The following is a 19,517-nucleotide window of genomic DNA, read 5'->3' as shown; positions in this document are numbered from 1 at the left end:
ACTAGTGAGTAGATGAGTTTTCCTGGTCAGCATGACATTGTCCAAAACATCTTATTTGGCCACTTATTAGCAACCACCTTTTTCTGTTAAAAAAATAAAAATAAAAAATCGCAAGTAAGGTATTACTGATGTACTTTATTTTGCAGAATAAAATGTGAAACTATATTGAGCTTGTGTTAACCACAGACCTTGTAGGCCTAAAAAGAAACATTGACTTCAATGACTTTGAGATGATGGCACTTTATTAATATTATAAAACTGAAAATTGCCTTCTTAAATATGGTTCAGTGGGCTTCAATGGTATTTACATAAATATAGAAGCATAAAATTATATATATACACACACTGTATATATATATATATATATATACACACACTGTATATATATATATATATATACACACACTATCTATATATATATATATATATATATATATATATATATATATATATATATATATATTGCATTACAATATTGCGTTACTCCCTAAAAAAGAAACTAATTATGTTACTTTTTATGGAAATATGGAAAGTAATGCGTTACATTACTTTTGCATTACTTTCGTGTTACTTTTTAAATATGAGCAGGGCTTGATTGTTTTTAATATAAGAAGTTCTATTTATAGCAAATATAAAAGCCCTTTCACGCCAAAAAGTGTAATGAATAAACCTCAGGCTGAAGAAAAAGTAAATGCACGTCTGTACAGTAGAATGCAGGAGAAGAAACACTCTTCGGCAATAAATAAAAAAAACAATGAAGCACAATTGTTAGTTTATCTAAAGTAAATTTTGCTTATTAGTATGGTTGAACTGGATCATCAAAGGTTAGCAGCAAAGACATTGGTTAATAAAATGGGATACATTTGTGTTATTTAACATATTTAATTATTGCAGGTTTGCGTCATATTCTGAGTTTGCATTTCACTGTATTAATTAATTTTGATGAATACTAAATCTGTTTTTTTTGTGAGTGGGATGAATTAATGCACATTCACATTTAGTCTAGAACTACAGTAAAATCATGTTCACACAGCACACACAACTCCTCTGCACTTCCGATTTCTCCCAATATGGGGACAGGAGACTTGTCAGTCAATAAATTGAAAAACAAAGTAACTCAGATATTTTCTTGTAAATTAAAAAAGTAATGCGTTACTTTACTAGTTACTTGAAAAAAAGTAATCTGATTACGTAACTCGGATTTGTCCAACACTGTATGTATGTATGTATGTATGCATATATATATATATATATATATATATTTTTCATTTGATTTTAGTTAAAGTTTTAGTCATTGTGTTAAGCGTTCTCATTTTTAGTATTTTTTTATTAAGTAACAAAAATGTTTATGGTTTTAGATTTAGCAAATTATAACAACCCTACATGATCTTAACGTGATCTTACATCAGTGGCCGCTGTGAGGATCTTGGACAGAATGACTCGAGCGAGTCCGTCTCTGCTGTAGTCCAGAGTGGAGACCGTTAGTTTCAGCAGGTGATCCTGGTTTTTCATCGAGCACAAGCTCAACAGACTGCACAAAACAAATCAGAACCAAACACATATAATTTATAGGCCTATTATATATTTTTATGTTTATATATATATCTCTTGTGCAGTTTGAATACTTTAGGATCTCTACAACATGTAGGATTTTTTTACAACAGTAAACTTAAAGTTGAACTGTAAATACTGAAAAATGAAAAAACTGTGGTAAATCATGAGGACAAGCAGAATCAATTGCACTGCACCTATTGATTCACTTGCTGTTTTTTAGGCAACAATACTGATAATGACTAATCTAAATGATTTCTCAGTCCTGAGAGTCTCTTTATACTTCACTCAGAGTCACAAATTCACCAGTCAGCATTCTGCTGGTGCATGCTGGGCAGAATCACATGACAGCTTCGCAGGGTGCATGTGTCGGGGTGGCAGGGTCTCTGTCAGGAAGTAGGAGACTGCAGAGATGGCAGCAGGGGTCCACCAGTCTAATGGGCTCTAATTAACTGCTAATGCTTTCATTCTGCTGACCTACACAGGATTAGGCCCTGTCATTAGCTACAGACACACACCCACATTTCCCTATACTTGCCATTTGTTGGGCTAAAATGGATCTTGTCGTCTCCAGCTGAGTTGTCTAACACGTGTTTGAACGCAGGAAACGGGAAAGGTAAAGAAAAGCACAAATAGCCACAACAAATCTGAGCAGGCCTCTCCACTCTTCACATTCCCTTCCTCTTTTATTCCTTTAGTCTCCTGCTGTCTTTCAGTCTCAGATCCTTTTCCTCCGTATCCTCAGGGCATTTCTTTTCCACACACTCTCTTCCTTAATCTTGGGAGGAGACGTTATCCGAAGCACATCTCACTGCAGGGCTGTCTCGCTCACTGCCGTTCCTACCATTCAACGAAGAGGGCCGGTGCGGTGCGAGAACTGGGTCCATCATGGCATCGTTAAAACATGCAGCCGAAGCAAAGATAAATTCATCTTATAGTGTCCAGCTATTGATTCTTCATTATGTTGTTCATTGCCTAATTGATCTCTGCGGCTCTGTAGACTACTAAATGTGCTGTTTAGCTAATATCTGTATCTTTGAAACCTTCAGGCCATCAACAGGAGTCCTGCAGATTCAGTTAAGCTCAGTCTGTCAATAAAAGCTGGTTCCAGACGCATCTCTGAGGAATAACAGTAGTGATTTTTTCCAAGATTTTAAACTTCACTTGCAATGCACCATATGGCAGGACTAATCAAACTGATAAATGTCTATTAGATGTTACGTGGCCTTGCATTAAAAATACTGTATTAAGTTTGAGCTTACAGATGGCACTCTAAACACTAAATATGAGACTAAATCTTTTACAAGATGATTGTTTTAGAAAGAGTAAACAATTAGTAGTAGCGATGCACAATAAATCAGATGCACAAGTGGTTATCAGTTGATATTAGTGATTTCTTTAACCTAAAAATGAATATCAGTTTTTCATACTGTTCATTATAATGGTGTGATGCCTAATTTTACTCTAAATTTAAATTTAAAATTATTTTATTTTTTTTATTTTTATTTAGACAAAATAGTAGAGAACTTTCATATCAGCCATTACATGAAAATAATTATGGTCTTATCTGTATCACAGCATCCCTAATTAGTAGGCTTTGTGCTAAAAGTTTCATTGTTGTGATGTGTTAAGCTGTGTTTTTGTGTCCAGGGGAAAGACATTACCTTTTTGTTCTTACCAGTGAGACCTAACATCTAGTTCACCCTCTGGCCCTGTTAAAGGTCACCAAACTTCAGGTCCTCCCAGACTACATATGCCATATAAAACCACAGACTACAAGTTCTCAATAATTAGGACACATGCTTCATCTCTGAACACATGCACAGCAAGTTATAAAAACTTACGATAATGAGGAATATGAAGTAGATGAAGTTGTAGAAGGAATGAGCATCCATGACGTAGTACATGATCTCCACCCAACCCTCCAGCGTGATCACCTGCACAGACCAGATCAGACCATATTCAAGCTCTTTATACACCTGGTAGAGATCCATCTCAGATGTCAGTTGAGACAAATGCTGTTTATGTAACGTGTCTGCTATTTGTGATTGGATTTTGAGGGTAGAGTCTCTGATCAAATGTATATCTGTATAAGATTTAGAGGCATTAAGAGAACAACAACATCACTCATTAAAACCTCACTTTTGTTAGATTCTTCAGCAATTCAGCAATGTAGCTAGTGTACTAATCTAGCTCATACTTAAACTTGGCATTGTGTACTGCAAATAATGTGAAGTTGCTTTGGATAAACACTTTGCTATATAAATAAATGTAAATTCTTAAAACTACTTGCCAATGGGTAAGAAAAATTCGAATGAATTAAAAGTGAAAACAAGCTGATTTTTCTTACCTCATTTGTAAATATAATTTCTTTAAACCTTTGTTTTACCACAGTGGATGATTGAGAGGTGTGTAGGCAGCCCTTCACTGTTGTCCAAGACGCATCAGGACAGATTAGCATTTGCAGCACACTACACATGCAATGTTATCACATGCGTTTTCAACTTCCTCTGAATGTGATTTGAATGACTGGATCACAAAATGCTTTAGATCGCATTTACACCTGTAGCAAGTGCTGTCGATTTATGAGAGGATCACCTGAAACAGAATCAGATGCGTAATTTCAACAAATACCACTTGACTCGATCGCATACCTGAAATATGACGATCCATGCGTAACCTATGTTGTCAAAGTTGATCGCTCCTTTGTGTGGGTTGGTGTGTCCTGTGTGACAGCGGGTGTAGTACTGGTTCCAGTTCACACAGAGCCCCACGGTGGAGGCACTGCCATTGACCAGTGGCTCCGCGCTCAGGCCCAGGGTCTGACGGTGCAGTGCATCCTCTTTATCTAGACAGCACTCCCGTCCACCTTCTCTCCGAGCAGGGACGTCGCTGCAGGACATGATGCCGTTATCCTGAGCCAGAGAGCAGATGAAGGGCCGCTCGTCATCCTCCTCAGGCTGATAATATGGGGTGGGGAGGGTGATGCCAGATGTGCTGAGGACAAGACGTAAGGAGAAGTCAAGGTTTTTGAAAATTCAGTGTTTAAAAAAGAAAAAGAAAATTCTTCTATCATCTCTCTATCCCTCTCTCTCTCTATCCATCCATCCATAATCTCTGCCATCTGTCAAATTTCTACTATTTCTACTTGTATACTTTTTAGGGAAAAATATATACTTTTTTCTAAGTATATATTATATTTTACACATATGCATTCTATATATCTATATTCTCTCTCTCTATATATATATCTCACACACTCCCAGAATTAAGTAGATTTTTCTCATACTACTGGCAGGTTTTTTCTAGTAAAACATATTAACAAAATGTTGAGAGGCTATAAGAAAAAAAACAACTATAAAACATATATAAAAAACAATTAAATGCAATACTCAGATATTTTATTTTCAATGGCAGAACTTGAATAATTTTGCATCTATGTATCTCAACAGGTGGGTTGCCATAATTAAAGTGTTCTTGCAGTATAGCTGAAATATCTCTAGGCATACCTGAAGAGATCTGAGCAGCAACCAGTGTGGATTCTATAACAGACCAACTGAGAGTGTGTAGTGTGTGCGTACATGTGTGTGAAGCCCATGTCTCTGGGAGTGACCCATTGAGAGCAGCCTGCCCCTTAATCACAGTGTTTTACTGCCCAGAAATAGCTGTTTCCATCAGCCACTCACCCTTTCATACACATAACAGGGTCACAATGAATATTTACATTCCCTTTCTCCCAATCTCTCTCTCCTTTTTTCTCTCTTTTCCCATTTCTCTCACACATCCATGTATATGCACCAATGTGCAATGCCATTTGTCCACCTAGCACACACAAGCATAGCACATGCAAGCCACAATGACCAATCAATATCTCTATTGCTTTGCGGTCTAGACAGTTAATCTAAATGCGCGTGCACACACACACACACACACACACACACACACACACAAAGCTCCCATGACAGCCATGTTAGAGGTATTGGGCGCCAAGAAAGGATTGGTTCATCATCCCCAGGGTGTAATTCTCCCCATTTGGATGGAGGACTCCTCCGCAGACTTGCAGATCAATAAAGGCCAAGAATGTTTCTGTCGCGGAGGACATTTTTCCTTTGCCCTTCAACAACACGGCAGCCAAAAGATCTGAACCATTCGATACCAGTAATGAGCAATGGTATATCAGGCTACACCAGAAAAAGCTATTTGTCTAGGTAGACCACCGTGGTGACACTCGTGCGAGGATATGTGTGTGCACATTTCCATCGCACAAAACTAATCAATGCCTGTGATATGGCAAATTGAGCCAATGCGTCAAACCATCGTAGATTCCCATGTGGGCTTTGTGTGGCACACACTGAGATCTCTCCTATAAAAGTCAGTCTGCATTTTCAGCTATACAGTCGAGCTGGACCACGTGGCACCGCTTTTCTTTAAGAGCTCAGTGGTACGATGACAACTTGGGGGAGAGAGGCAGAGAATCAGTAAGTCTGTCAGAGCTCTGCAAGGAGTGCTGGAGTGTAAATGATGTTTGTGCCAGTGCCAAGGCTCGGGCACAGCGTGGCAGCGCACTGAGAAGCACAGCCCAGTGTGGCACACTGCTAACACCCCACTGTGGCACAAAATGGCATTCCAATGCCAATAAGACTGCTCTTGCACAAAAACGAGCCCCGAGGAGAAGTGTGACCTTGAAAGTAGACTTTTTAAAGGAATTTCTTTCATTTCAAGTCCAACCTCAGATGCTGTGAAAATTAAATAGTTAACATCAACAGTCTTAAAGCGTGTTAAAAATTTAAATGACAATTCGCAAGTTATTGACCTTATTGCAAACAATTCATCCATTTTTAATTATTTTTTCCCAATAATTTATTTTGCTTATTCTCCACGCCTCCAATCGACTGCAAGCTCTCATTCATTTTTGAATGCAACGTCCACATCTTTAAATTAATAACCAATGAATAGAACCAAATCTTGCTTAAATTTTCTCTTCTTGATTAAATGCTGCACTCAGATGTACGTCACAAAACAGATCTGTAAATCTGTCCCTACTTTCATCGCCACTTTAAAGGTATTCTCAGAAGTACCTTTTTTACACGTTTCATCAGTTTATTTTTTCATCAAAGCAAATTTAATTTGTGAAAAATCCAAATATTGCAAAAACAGCGTTTGTATGTGTCTAAGAGAACAAAAGCGTCACTTTCAGGGGGAAAATTAGAGCAAAGCAGAAACATGCAATAAAAATGCAATAAATGTAATAAATTAAGATATAGAGCGTGCAGACGAAGTGTTCTTACAAACTTCATGTTTCTGGATTCTTGCAACTGCCTTATCTGTGGGAGCAACAGCGCATCAGACAGTTCTTTGAGGTAACAGTATTCATCTAAGCAAATTATTTAGTCACATGACTTTTTAAGGCATAAAAAGTCATATCAGTTTTTGATGCACATTCTGTTTTCTTACGGAACAAATAACATATCCACCTCAAGCGAGCATATGTAGAAGCACATTTTGGCCTTTCAGTCTATAATTTTCTATGTAATATTCAATCAGAAGCCAATCAGAAACTGCTAGTGAGTCACTTCGGGTTTACTAAAATGGTGGATGGTTAAAGTTAGCAAAATGGCTAAAGTTAGCTAAATGGTTAAATTGCTTATAGCGGCTTTAAAGATTTTTCTTTGATATACTACTGTGTAAAACTTTGAAGCAATACATTATGACAGTACTAAAGTTTCGATGCTCGGAGAGTGCTTGAGCAGCTAACTGTTGCTGTGGTTACATTGTTACGGTTAAGCAACCTTTGAAGCCAGTGAAAATACGTGTCCCGACCAACTTGTGATCTAACATTTGCACAGTTACTTAAATGTCTGCAAAAGCTAAATAAATTTCTCATATAAGAGATGCCTTATATAATACGCTACACTAAAACGGTGTAGTATTTGTTCTTTCAAACCACATAAAAACATTTTGTTTTAAGTAATTCATCCCCCACCAAAAGGACAGGAGAGTGTACATTTTAAAAAGACTGTAAGAGAATGTACAAAGCAGAAGAAAACCAGGCGCTCTCTCAAGAGACACTATGAGAGACTCTCCTTTCAAAACACTTCATCATCCTCTGACTACAGCCTGTAAATATACTCGCTGCTAGACAATAAACGACAATCAGACCTCAGCTGACGTTTAAACTCAGACATGCGCTTCTTTATCCCACACACACGCATACAAACAAACGCATGGGGTGTCTCGCACACTGCCATGCACCGTGAGTCCTTTCAAATCCAATCACACAGCAAAGAGAGGCAGGCAGACCACGGTTAGCACGGTAACCTCAGGCAGACACCCACTCATGAATATGGATGCCAATCTGAGTTTTAATCAACTGGAGCCATCGAATGGGTGGTACCACTTTTGCATTTTTAGTGGCAGGTAGACAGTAAAACGGAAGATGAGAGGAGAGATTAAACAGAAGGATACATGTGAGAAGATGAGTGAAAGTAAGTAAGTGAGAATATACGACAAAGATAAGATGGAACTGAACAAATTATTTGTTTATTAGCCCCCAAGCTCCATGTGATCCCAAAACATCCATTCGAGAGAAAGGACATTTGAAATACAAGTCCAATCCAATGATGGAGTGCTCAGGCACACCGAAATGCATCTTCAAGAAGATCCGGCCTCCTAAATTCAATCTTTTTATCCTTGTAAACCTAAACCGTCATCCAAATAAACCCACAATTTGGATACGGTGCTTTTTTCCTCAATTAAATCACCGTTGAAAATATTCAATACATTCAGTCTTTTCTCTCTCTCACTCCCTTAAGCCCACTGGCTGTCCTCTTTTGGTACTCACAGGGTGAAGTTCTCCTCTGGGTAACAGCGATTTCTTAATAGTCCAGCCCATAGCTGCACGCCAATTATGCCAAAAATGAAGAAGACAAAGAAACAGAGCAGAAGCACATTTCCCAGCATGGGCAGAGTGTCCAGCAGTAGGTTCACCAGGATACGCATACCTACACAAACACAAGAACACAGAAAAACTATTATTATTATAACAAAGAATGACATGCACTGAGATATTCATTATTCAAGAAAAAGTTTGTCATATCCTTTCATAAAATGTAATAACTTTTTTCCACCTCTGACACAACTTTTTATTAAGCAAAACTTCCATTCATTTCAATCTCAATGCATACAATCAATGTAATTCTCACTGATTAGTCATAAACTTAAGTTAGATATAGCCATTCTTAGGTTGTTTTTAGGTCATCCAGTCATTTATTCTTCATTTTATTTGTACATAGCAATTTGTGTCACTGTGACCGTCTCCCAGTGGCAACTCTTGAGAGCCTGTCATCATAAAACTTGTGTGTTTACTTCCACACCAGTGGGATTGTTTGTGAGTGAGAGTGAGAGAGTTTGTGTTACCCTTACCAAAAAGTAGTATACTTCAAGTTTATTTTAGCAAGTATACTTAAGTAAAGTTCAAGTATACTTTATGAAGTAAGTATACAAATATCAGTGTACTAGTAGTGTACTTGTAAGTGTACTATTTGTACTATACTCCTTGGGACTAAATTGGCCCACTTTCTAGTATATAAAAGTATACTTTTAAGTATACTTTAAGTATAACAGTAGTAAACTTTGAGTACATAACTAGTTTACATCAAAATGTTTAGTTTGTACTGCAACTATACTAAAAGTGAACTTATAGGTATACTGATAGTTTACTAATTAAATACTTGTAGTAGCATTTTTAGTACACTTTGAAGTATTGTCTCAGTAAAGTACTAGTTTAGTAGTTTTATACTGCAAGTATACTCGTAAGTTTTCTTTTAGTGAACTTTACATCATACTTTAAGTATACTACTATGTCCCTATTTAGATTGTGGATAAGTTTCATAAATAAACAAATAAACAACATTTTGAACAAAAAGCTGAAAAATGAATTGGATTCAGAATGATAATCAAAACGTAGATAAAGTCGATCAACACCCCAAAGCTTGACATTTATTATTACCTCTTCATTGGTCAACATTTTATTCCATAACGTTACACAGTTTTGATGCTGTTTTATGTCTAATGATTGTGTTAGATTACATGTGGAAGCATCTGTTGTTTCGGTTTCTTCTTCACTTGTGCTTTTTGGAAATTCTGTACAGAACATGTGTACTAGCACCCCCTACCGTATAACAATGAAAACACGGATTCTAGGAGCACAATTATAGCTAAAATATATTTAGACTTTTTCTAAGTCAAGCATACTTAAATGTCATTTTAAGTATATTTCTGAGAAGTACATAAAAAGTTGACTAAAATTATACTTTCCTATTTTTAGTTTAAAAGAAGTATACTAATAGCACACTTGAATAAACTTCTTTTTCGTAAGGGTAGTGAAGCACTGCTGGGTTTGAATGAAGGGTGTGTGTCCGTTCTGATTGGAGAACAACAGCATGTGATTACTGCAGTGTTTGTGGTTTGGGGAAACACAACGGGGAACTAACACAACGCTGATGGAACACATTAACACACTGAGTCATGTGTGGTAACACACAAATATTAAAAACGTCATGTGGACAGGTGAAGCGACTGGTGCTGTGAATATCTGGACCTCTGGAATGAAAGCAGAGTTGTGTCTTGGGCAATTTACAGAGAAATTAAAGGAATCTCAAGAGAGAAGAGAATGATTTAAAACATCTAACACAAAGGTCAAATGAGATCTTAGTTTCCAAGGGGGATGTTCTTTTTTTCTAGATCTCACAGCATCATTTTCCATGTCTTTATCAAGACAGAAACCTCTCTCTTTATCTCTTTATCGTTCTCTCTCAATTTTACAAAGTTCCCCAAATGTGAAAATTCTGCCATTATTTACCTAATTTACTAAAATTTTAACAGATTTTTTTTCTTTTATGTACAGCCTTTCAGTGAGGTAATTTATCAATGTACCCACACGTTTCGACCAATGAATTTCAGTGTCTTTTTCTGGCCTTTAATGATTACTTGATAAAGATTTTGAGGCTGCTTGACAAAGAACAATTTCTTGGCAATGAAATATTTTCATATTATTTTAACAGTATTTTCATAAATATGAAAAGGTACATTGCTGTTCAAAAGTTTGGGCTCAGTATTTAATTATTTATTTATTTATTTTTAAATGGCCACATTTATTTGATCAGTAATATCATGACATACTTAAACAATTTAAAATTTATTTTCTTTTATTAATATTATCAGTGTATCAGCTAAATATTTTCTGTCAAAACTGTGATTCTTTTTTGTTCAGGATTCTTTGATGAATAGAAAGATTTAAAAAATGAAATGTGAACTAATCTGAAATTGGAACTGTAGTGTGTAATCACTTTAGAAATTTCCATGATTTTCTTGGCACTGGATTTTTACAATTCCCTGAAATTACAAGGTTTTTGGTAACTATGGGAACCATGTAACATGTCTACAGTGCTCTTTTCCAACAAAAGTAGATGGTGATTTTGCAAACATTTAGCTAAATATCCATTTGCCTATTCCACAGGAGAAAAAAAACTACAGGTCTGGAATGACATTAGAATGAGTAAATGATGACTGCATGTTTATTTTTAGTGAACTATCCCTTTAATAAAATCTTGCATAAAACCTTGCTACAATTTGACATGCTACATACACAGTTAACTGGATGTTAATTTGATTCTGTATGCCTAAATGTATGAGGGAGAGAGTGTAACAGTGTGTATGCATTGGGTTTGTGTGCGTCTTCGAAATCAGTAACACACAAAAAAACATTTCCTGAAACTCTCTGCTTGTTATCTCTTCATCGAGACTTCGAGCAGCGAAATCAAATGCAAGCTAATTCAGTTAGCATTCATCTTTCATGCGCTACACCATTGCCATGGGCACTGAAATATTGATAAATCCTGGGCTTCTTATAGAAGTTCGAAGAAAGGCCACAATGTTTGGGAGGGGTGTGAACGTGAGACAGAAGAATATTAATTATGGCGTTTGTTCAAGGACAACTGTTTTTCTACCCAATTACAGCATGGATTAATCTGGCTCTGCTAACGGTGGGGCAGAAAAGCAATGGCTCTGAAATCCTCTTTGATTCATTCCAGCTTTGCTGTTCTGGAAGAACTGCACACCAAATACAAAGCTACACATGCACGCTACCGTGGGTTTGATAGGGCAGGGCTTGGAGCCGACACATGAGGGTGCTTTAGAGGCTTGGCATTAACAACCAGAAAAATCCATTCACAATGAATCAGCATGTATAACACATGAGGTTTGCAGGTCACAGATTTTTTTTGGGAAAATGTGTGTGTGTGTGTGTTTACTCACTGGGTACTCTGTTGATGGCTTTGAGAGGTCTGAGTACACGCACTGTTCTGATGGCGGAGAAATTGATGTTCTGGAGATCAAGGGAGTATTCAACAATCCTGAGAAGAAGAAACAAACAGAGAACATTAGTGTCACAGTCACTGGGTATAGCCAAACTCGGAGTGTTGTTTCTGTAGTTGAGACCAGCTCATTAAAGCAGAGACAAGTCAGAGACCAGAAGAGGGCAGAGTTCGAGTCAAGACTGAGTCCACATGTTCTCGAGTCCATAAGACCAAGACTATTAAATGTAGTCTTGGACTCGGACTCGACTCAAACGTGACCGTCTTCTGAACTTGGTCTTAACTCTGCCTTAAATGAACAGATCTCGACTACAACGCTGGTTTCTGCCACTTATTTCATTACTTACAATGGTCTATAATTTTGTGGTATTTTATTTTTGTGTTAGGCATTTCTTATGCCAAAAACATTCTAATCATGATTTCCATTTCTATCCTCTTTTCAACTACCTTGTAGTTAATTGCTTAATCCAGTCAAAGGTGGTTTGTCGGTCTCTCCCGTCCCACCTAATGCTGGTGTGATGTATCCCAATCAATATCTCACCGTGTATTTGCATTTAGGTCAGAGAAGAACTGGTCCCCCGACTGAGCCTGGTTTCTTGAATCAAATTTGTTCTTAATTCGTGAATTTTGCAGCATCGACAGTTATTGAACTGAACTGACTGGAGCTGAATAATGACATTAATGTTTTGTTATAGCAGAATTTGTTTAATTTTGTAAAGTTTGCATCATTGATTGTTAACTGTTCATTACTGTGAAGCTAGTTTGAAACAAAATCTTATTTAGTTTAAAAAAAAATGTTATCTCATACATTTTTGGACATAAATCCAAAACTGCATATACAATTTTGGGTGAAACAAATACTTTTATTCAACAAGGATGCATTAAATTAATCAAAAGTGACTGTAACATTTGTAACATTTAGAACAGGGGTCTCCAGACTCGGTCCTGGAGGGCCGGTGTCATGCAGAGTTCAGCTCCAACCCAAATCAAACACACCTGAAGCAGCTGATCAAGGTCTTACTAGGCATACTAGAAACTTCCGGGCAGGTGTGTTGAGGCAAGTTGGAGCTAAACTCTGCAGGACACCGGCCCTCCAGGATCAAGTTTGGAGACCCCTAATTTAGAATGTTATTTGTATTTCACATAAAAAAAATTTTTTCAAATAAATGCTGTTCTTTTTAACTTTCTATTCAAAGAATCTTGAAAAAATGTATCATGGTTTCCACAAAAATATTAAGTAGCACAACTGTTTTTAACATTAATAATAATAAGAAATATTTCTTAAAGGGGTGGTTCATTGCGATTTCACTTTTTTAACGTTAGTTAGTGTGTTATGTTGCTGTTTGAGCATAAAAAATATCTGCAAAGTTACGAAGCTGAAAGTTCAATGCAAACGGAGATATTGTCTTTTAAAATTCTGGCAGTTTAATGCCAACAAAAACGGCTGGTAGGGACTACAAGAAGTTACTTCCCGGGTTCGTGACGTAACAAACCCAGATAAACCCCGCACTCGGGAAATGGCAACAAAGGGAGCGAGGCCATGCTGCGCTGCTTTAGAGAAGAGGAGGAGAACTCTTCTAACGATTCTAATGGATTCACAAGTTTCAAAATCAATGTTCTAAAGCAGCGGTTCTTAATACTGTTCCTCGCATCGCCTGCTCTGCACACACTCTGCATCTCTCTCTCTCTCTCTCTTTCTCTCTCTCTCATTCAGCTCAGCTCCAACAATGAACTGTTACAATTATACTCTACGTTTCACATAGCTATGAGAAGCGTTAAACATGGACGCGCGTGCAGTTGCCGTACTGTATTAAAGCTTTAATCAGGATAAAACTGTATATTAAAAGCTAACATAAGCAGTAGCATTTACAAATAACAGCGTATCTAAAAGTATGAGACAACAACAAACAAAAAACATAGGCCTACCATTAAAATCCGTGCTTGCACAGGTTCTGCACGATCCTCTTCAATAATATCCTCTGCTTCTCAATCGGGCTCAAACTGATAAGCGATATTAACGACGCCGTTGTTTACAATACAACCGGAGCACATGCCGCTGAGGTGAGGGGCGGGACGATTAGACGCACACTAAAGACGGTTGAGCCAATCACAACACACTGGGCTAGCTAAACAATCAGGGCCCATCGCCTATTTCTGAGGGAGGGGCTTCATAAAAGAAGGAAATGATCAGCACGTTTCTCAGAGAAGGGACAGAGCGGTGTGGAATAAAGGTAAATGATGTGAAAAATAAAAAACGAAGCATTAACACATGTTAGACTGCACCCCATAAACACAATCAAGCCTAGAAAAAAAACAGTGGACCACCACTTTAAGAAACAAATCAGCATATTAGAATGATTTCTGAAGGATCATGTGGCACTGAAGACTTGAGTAATGATGCTGAAAATTCAAAATTCCATCACAGGAATAAATTACATTTTAAAATATATTCAAACATAAAACGGTTATAACAGAAAACATTATTACAGTACATTGTCATAATACTTCACAATTACGTTTTTTTCTGTATTTTTAATCAAATAAATGCAAAATTGGTGAGCATAAGATACTCATTTCAAAAACATAAAAAAAATAAAAAATAATGTATGTCAGCATGTCAACTCATCCCATATATTTTGTTTTGTCCTGTGACTCATCAGTAATCTAAAGGAGTTTGGTCTTGCTTCCATCCTCAGGACCAGGTAACATCCATTGTAAGTGAGTAGCAGTTTAAAACAGACCGGCCCTACACACCACAAACAGAAACCTTCATTTATCACTCTGACAGACACACACACAGGAAGAGAACAGACCATTCTAATGCAACTCAACCCAAAGCACAATGCTGTTCATCTTGATCTGACCATGTGCACTATGTCAGGAACTGAAGCGGTGGGGGTTCATCTCTCTCGTCTGTGTGAGAGCAGTTCTGTTTGGGATAGTTACCGACTGCTCTCTGCATCAAATGGTCCTGTGGGACCATGTGTTTGAAAATAGAGGCCAGAGGGTTTCTTTTCCCAGACAGAACCAGACATTATCTGCTGTTGATCTCCCCTTTAATCTGCATGGCTCATCACAGCGAACAAATCTAGATGCTGTTGTACTACCACAAGCAGATACACACATCCACACCCACACACACAGCCACTTTATTCTTGCCACCCGAGCGAGGGCCATCTTAAAACAGACACACTTCCCGTGATATCACAAATCTCGTCAGCCACCCTTTGACCTCTGTCTCCATGAGATGTTTTTCAATGGGAGGCATCTGCGGTGAGAGCTGAGTCACAGAACGAGACGAATGAGTCACAACGGCCACTGAGAATGCAATGACAGCGTCTCATAGCAGCAGCACGGGGAGTCACGCATTCAACATGTCTACATAACCGCACAGCGAGAAATACTCCACAGCTCTCCAGAGCCACTCTGCTGCCAAAACCCTGCCCACATACACACAATTAAACCGTTTAGTAGCGTTTAATTTAACGAGAATGATCGGTAGGCCCAAATGGATTCTGCAATGCTGTTTCCGTGCTGATTTTGCAATGCAGATTTAAATAGGTGGTCATGTGATTGGACAGTTTAAACTAAGATGCCTTTCTTTGATTGGATAGGGGAAATACTGCTAATGTCATTAATTACAAAATTACTGATAAAAATGTTTGTTAAAGAGTTTTTATTTCATTACAATAACAAATACTGCTGAAAAAAGAACAAAAATAACACCACATGACATTAACAAATGAACTTGTTTTTGAAGAGAAAAAAAATCTAGAAAGAATATGATTGTTTCAAATAATCCAATTATGTCAGGAATTTGAGGATTGATATTGTTGAGCTTTGTGCGTTGAAGCTGAACAGTCATGGAACACCGGTAGATTGAACCCCCTTATTAGTGGGTTAATTAACTCACCCAAATCATAAGATTAATCAGATATATACAGAACAGAAATATAATTTTACAACTTCTGCACGAAATGATGCAAATGCACAAGAGAACTTTAACTACAGTAAGTTCTGCGCTGGTCAGAATGTGCACGTCACATTGAGAGTATGCTCTACATGGAAAATAAATTATAGCACACCGATTCACAGGATTACATTATTGCACTCAATATATTTTTTAGGAGCTCAGGTTTATACAACAAGGGTTTTAAAATGTTTTATTTATTTATTTATTTTTGAAAGACAGATTGAAAGATTAATTAACACGACTTGACAAAATATTGACTATTGTTTAAAGGACCAAAACAAAAAACAACTGTAAAAATTAACACTGCGGTGAAATACAGACTTTTGAATAGTGTACAACCCATCGGCGAGTAAAAACAAAGAGCTAATTAAAATATTCAGTGGAGACAAAACATCTGGTTGCAAGCAGTGCATTTCGACAGGCAGGTGTGGACATGCTGTGCCTTGATTAGAAAAGTAACCAATCATTATGACTGTACCAATGAGACTGGATGTTAATAAAAGTTGTACAAAGGGCTTATGGGATATTCGTCACCCCCAGCGGCGTGGATTTTACTAAACTTGTTCAACTTTATTTAACTAAACTTGGCTTAAGGGAAAATAGTTAGTAATTCTGAGCTGGAAATGGGCCAGAAAGCAAGAGTGCGAGTGAAAGAGGACGAGGGCATGGACTGTGTTCCTTCGTAGTACTAACACACAAGAATGATCGACTACAGTGTTGCTGTAGAGCTTGACAATCCCATTATGTCAATTACTGTCTGACTGACAGCGGTGTCAGCACTCGAAAAGTAGTGGGATGCTTCCACACAAGCATCACAGTGGCTGCTTGTGTGGCTCACGCATGTGTGTGGCTCAGGCAGTGACAGACACACTCCCTAACAGTAATAATTTCCAGGGCATAATGTTTCATAATACCCATGCAAATCCTCATAAAAACAGGCAGAAGTTTTCTCTTAACAAATAGAACATATACACCATGTCATGCATGATGAGGCAAGGTTCCAAGCAATGTTTTTTGTCTGCAGTGAAACTAAAAATGCTGCGTGATACAAGAAAATCACAGCCAATCAGCATCAAATGGATTTTATGAGCATTCCCAATACAGTGCCGCTGTAGAATGCATACCTTGTATTTTCATGACTTCCATGATGCTTCAGCAGATGGGATCCTTTTTACAAATTTTCTTGTGGAACTAGAGGAATTTATCATCTAATGTCCTGTGCTGACTGTGGAAGAAATTCTGTGTAATGGATTGAAAAGTGGAAGTATTAAAATGTTTACTGGTAACTGATTGCATTACTAAATTTGCCAAAATATTTCATATACAAATATGCATGTGGAGGGGGATGTTACGAACATTGTACCAATGTCCAACATTGTTGGAATGGTGTATGATTTCTGTATAAAAACTTTTCAATTTCACATTCAGTGATGTGGTAATGTTGTGTGACACATGCATGGCCTATCCACTGCATGCAAAGAGTGTATAGTTATTCTTAGCTTACACTTTTTATATGCAATTATCTATAGTACAGCTACTATAGCATCAGCAAGCCTGGAAAAACCTGAGTTTAAGTGCCTTGCTCTGGGGTACCCTGCAGATCGCCCCATGAACTTGAGATTTTTGGGTCATCAGTCCTTAACTACTATGCTACCCATCACCCATCTCCTTCAAAAACATGCTAACAAGAAGGAACCCTCAAAATAAAAATCTCAAGTGTGAACTGTTCAAAACTGAAGGCAGCTGCCTTACTGTCAAGCCAGTCCATGACTAAACAGACAGAACTAGCATGAAGACCATAACGTCACATCTAATGATCTACTGAAAAACAAATTTGAGTAAGCTTTAGAGATAACTAAGTGAATATTTAAAGATTGCAATGGGCATTTCTCCATAAAACATAATCCTAATTGGACATTTACACATTTATAAACTCATTTACTGCTTTAATCCATTGCATCTGATGCCGTTATTTTCTTACTACAAACCATTGGACAACATGCACAGGATTGTGGGATACCATAGGCAGCAAAGAATAGACTAAAGCCGCCTTCATCTCCGTAGATGTGGTTGTTATGCAAACATTGGATTCAGAGAGGCCTTGATGCCTTCCTACCTCCATTTACCGCCTGAAATGCATTTTTGGACACAGCCTATGTCTATGTTAAGATACACAGAACTCACACTGCTTTTTCTCCCTCCATCCCGCTTTTTCTCTCTCACTAGATTTCTTTGCTTTCCTGCATGTCCATCATGAATTATTGAAAAGCTTCAGACCAGCATGGCTTCAGGAAAACTCCTGAGTTTGACTCGTTACTGACTCGTTCTCCCTCTTCCTTTTACTCTTTCATTTTCTTTTTTCCCTCTAGTATCTCCCTTTCTCTCTAAACACACAACCTCTTCTCTCTTCATTACTGTAATGCCCCTGTGGACTGTTTGTTGTGGTTTCTTCCCCTTGTGTTGGTTTAGCCCATCTAATCATTAGTTAATTACCCTCATTGTGTTCACCTGTCTGCCCCTCGTTATCTGCCCTATAAGTTCCTGTCTCTTGTATTCTAGTGTTGTCAGTTATTGTGAATGTTACCCCGAGTGTGTGTCTGTCTCTGCCTCTGCCTTGCTGTCGCTACAATAAATATCCTTCTTTTGAATCCTTGTCGTCCTCGTCATCCTGCCTGCCTCCACACACCTGGACCGTGACAGAATAACCGACCCCCAAAAGTAAAGTATAGTGGCGTCTTTCCCCTCGTTTGTTTTGCCAGTTTTTTGTCAGTTTTGATTTTGTTTTTGTATAATGGATTACCCCGCCTTCCAAATCCTCCAGCTGGAGCAGGGGGAACGCTCTCTTGAGGACCACACTAATGACTTTTTGTCCCTGGCCCACCTCACGCACTACACGGACAACTGCCTCTGTGGCTTCTATCAAGTCGGTCTAAACGCCACCACACGAGCGCAGTTGTCTGGGGAAGGTCCTCGAGAGAGCTTCACCACCTTCGTCGAGTGGGTGCTGGTGTCCTGCAAGTCCCAGCTAACCGTGGGCATCGCTGAGGACGACACCAGCCCCGCTCAGGACCCTGAGCCCAGCCCACCATCTCCCCGCAGTACGGAGCATAAGCCTGAGCCCACCGATGACGGAGAGCCATTTCCCGCCGCGATCAACGAGCCGGAGCGAAGCCAAGTGACTGAGTGGAGGATCGCCTCGGATGTGGAGCCCAAACCATCAGACCAGGTGCGTGAGCCGGTGACAGTGCCCACCACGAGGGAGCAAGCCGTGGAGGGTGTGAGTGCGGAGAGGAGCTCCGCCGCCTGCATCATGGCTGAGGATGAGCAGAATATGGAGGGCGGTCAGTGCCAAAACGAGGAGGAGAGACCTCTGGATCCCCAGTCCAGCCCAGGAAGGGCTCCTGATCCCCAGTCCAGCCCAGGAAGGGCTCCTGATCCCCAGTCCAGCCCAGGAAGGGCTACTGATCCCCAGTCCAGCCCAGGAAGGGCTCCTGATGTTTCGTTTAGCCCAGGAAGGGCTCCTGACCCCCAGTTCAGCCCAGGAAGGGCTCCTGATCCCCAGTCCAGCCCAGGAAAGACTCCTGATGTTTCGTTTAGCCCAGGAAGGGCTCCTGATCCCC

At 38.7% G+C, this 19,517-nt stretch overlaps 1 protein-coding gene across 1 annotated transcript in view; it reads right to left on the bottom strand.

Moving 5' to 3' along the window:
• The window catches only part of LOC107561340 (voltage-dependent T-type calcium channel subunit alpha-1I-like), a 136,974-nt gene that overhangs the window by 78,328 nt on the left and 39,129 nt on the right, over positions 1–19,517 (bottom strand). Inside the window, exons 4-7 of the mRNA XM_016245766.1 lie at positions 11,866–11,963; positions 8,393–8,552; positions 4,206–4,548; positions 3,396–3,488 (exon numbers count right to left, since the gene is read on the bottom strand). Of these exons, the coding sequence (XP_016101252.1) occupies positions 3,396–3,488; positions 4,206–4,548; positions 8,393–8,552; positions 11,866–11,963 (694 nt within the window). The remainder of the gene's footprint in view (positions 1–3,395; positions 3,489–4,205; positions 4,549–8,392; positions 8,553–11,865; positions 11,964–19,517) is intronic.

Source organism: Sinocyclocheilus grahami, unplaced genomic scaffold (assembly GCF_001515645.1).
Source record: "Sinocyclocheilus grahami isolate Dianchi unplaced genomic scaffold, SAMN03320097.WGS_v1.1 scaffold768.1, whole genome shotgun sequence".
Classification (NCBI taxonomy): Eukaryota; Metazoa; Chordata; class Actinopteri; order Cypriniformes; family Cyprinidae; genus Sinocyclocheilus; species Sinocyclocheilus grahami.
The sequence above is the reverse complement of the archived record's forward strand: the minus strand, read 5'-3'. Positions and strand labels throughout refer to the sequence as shown.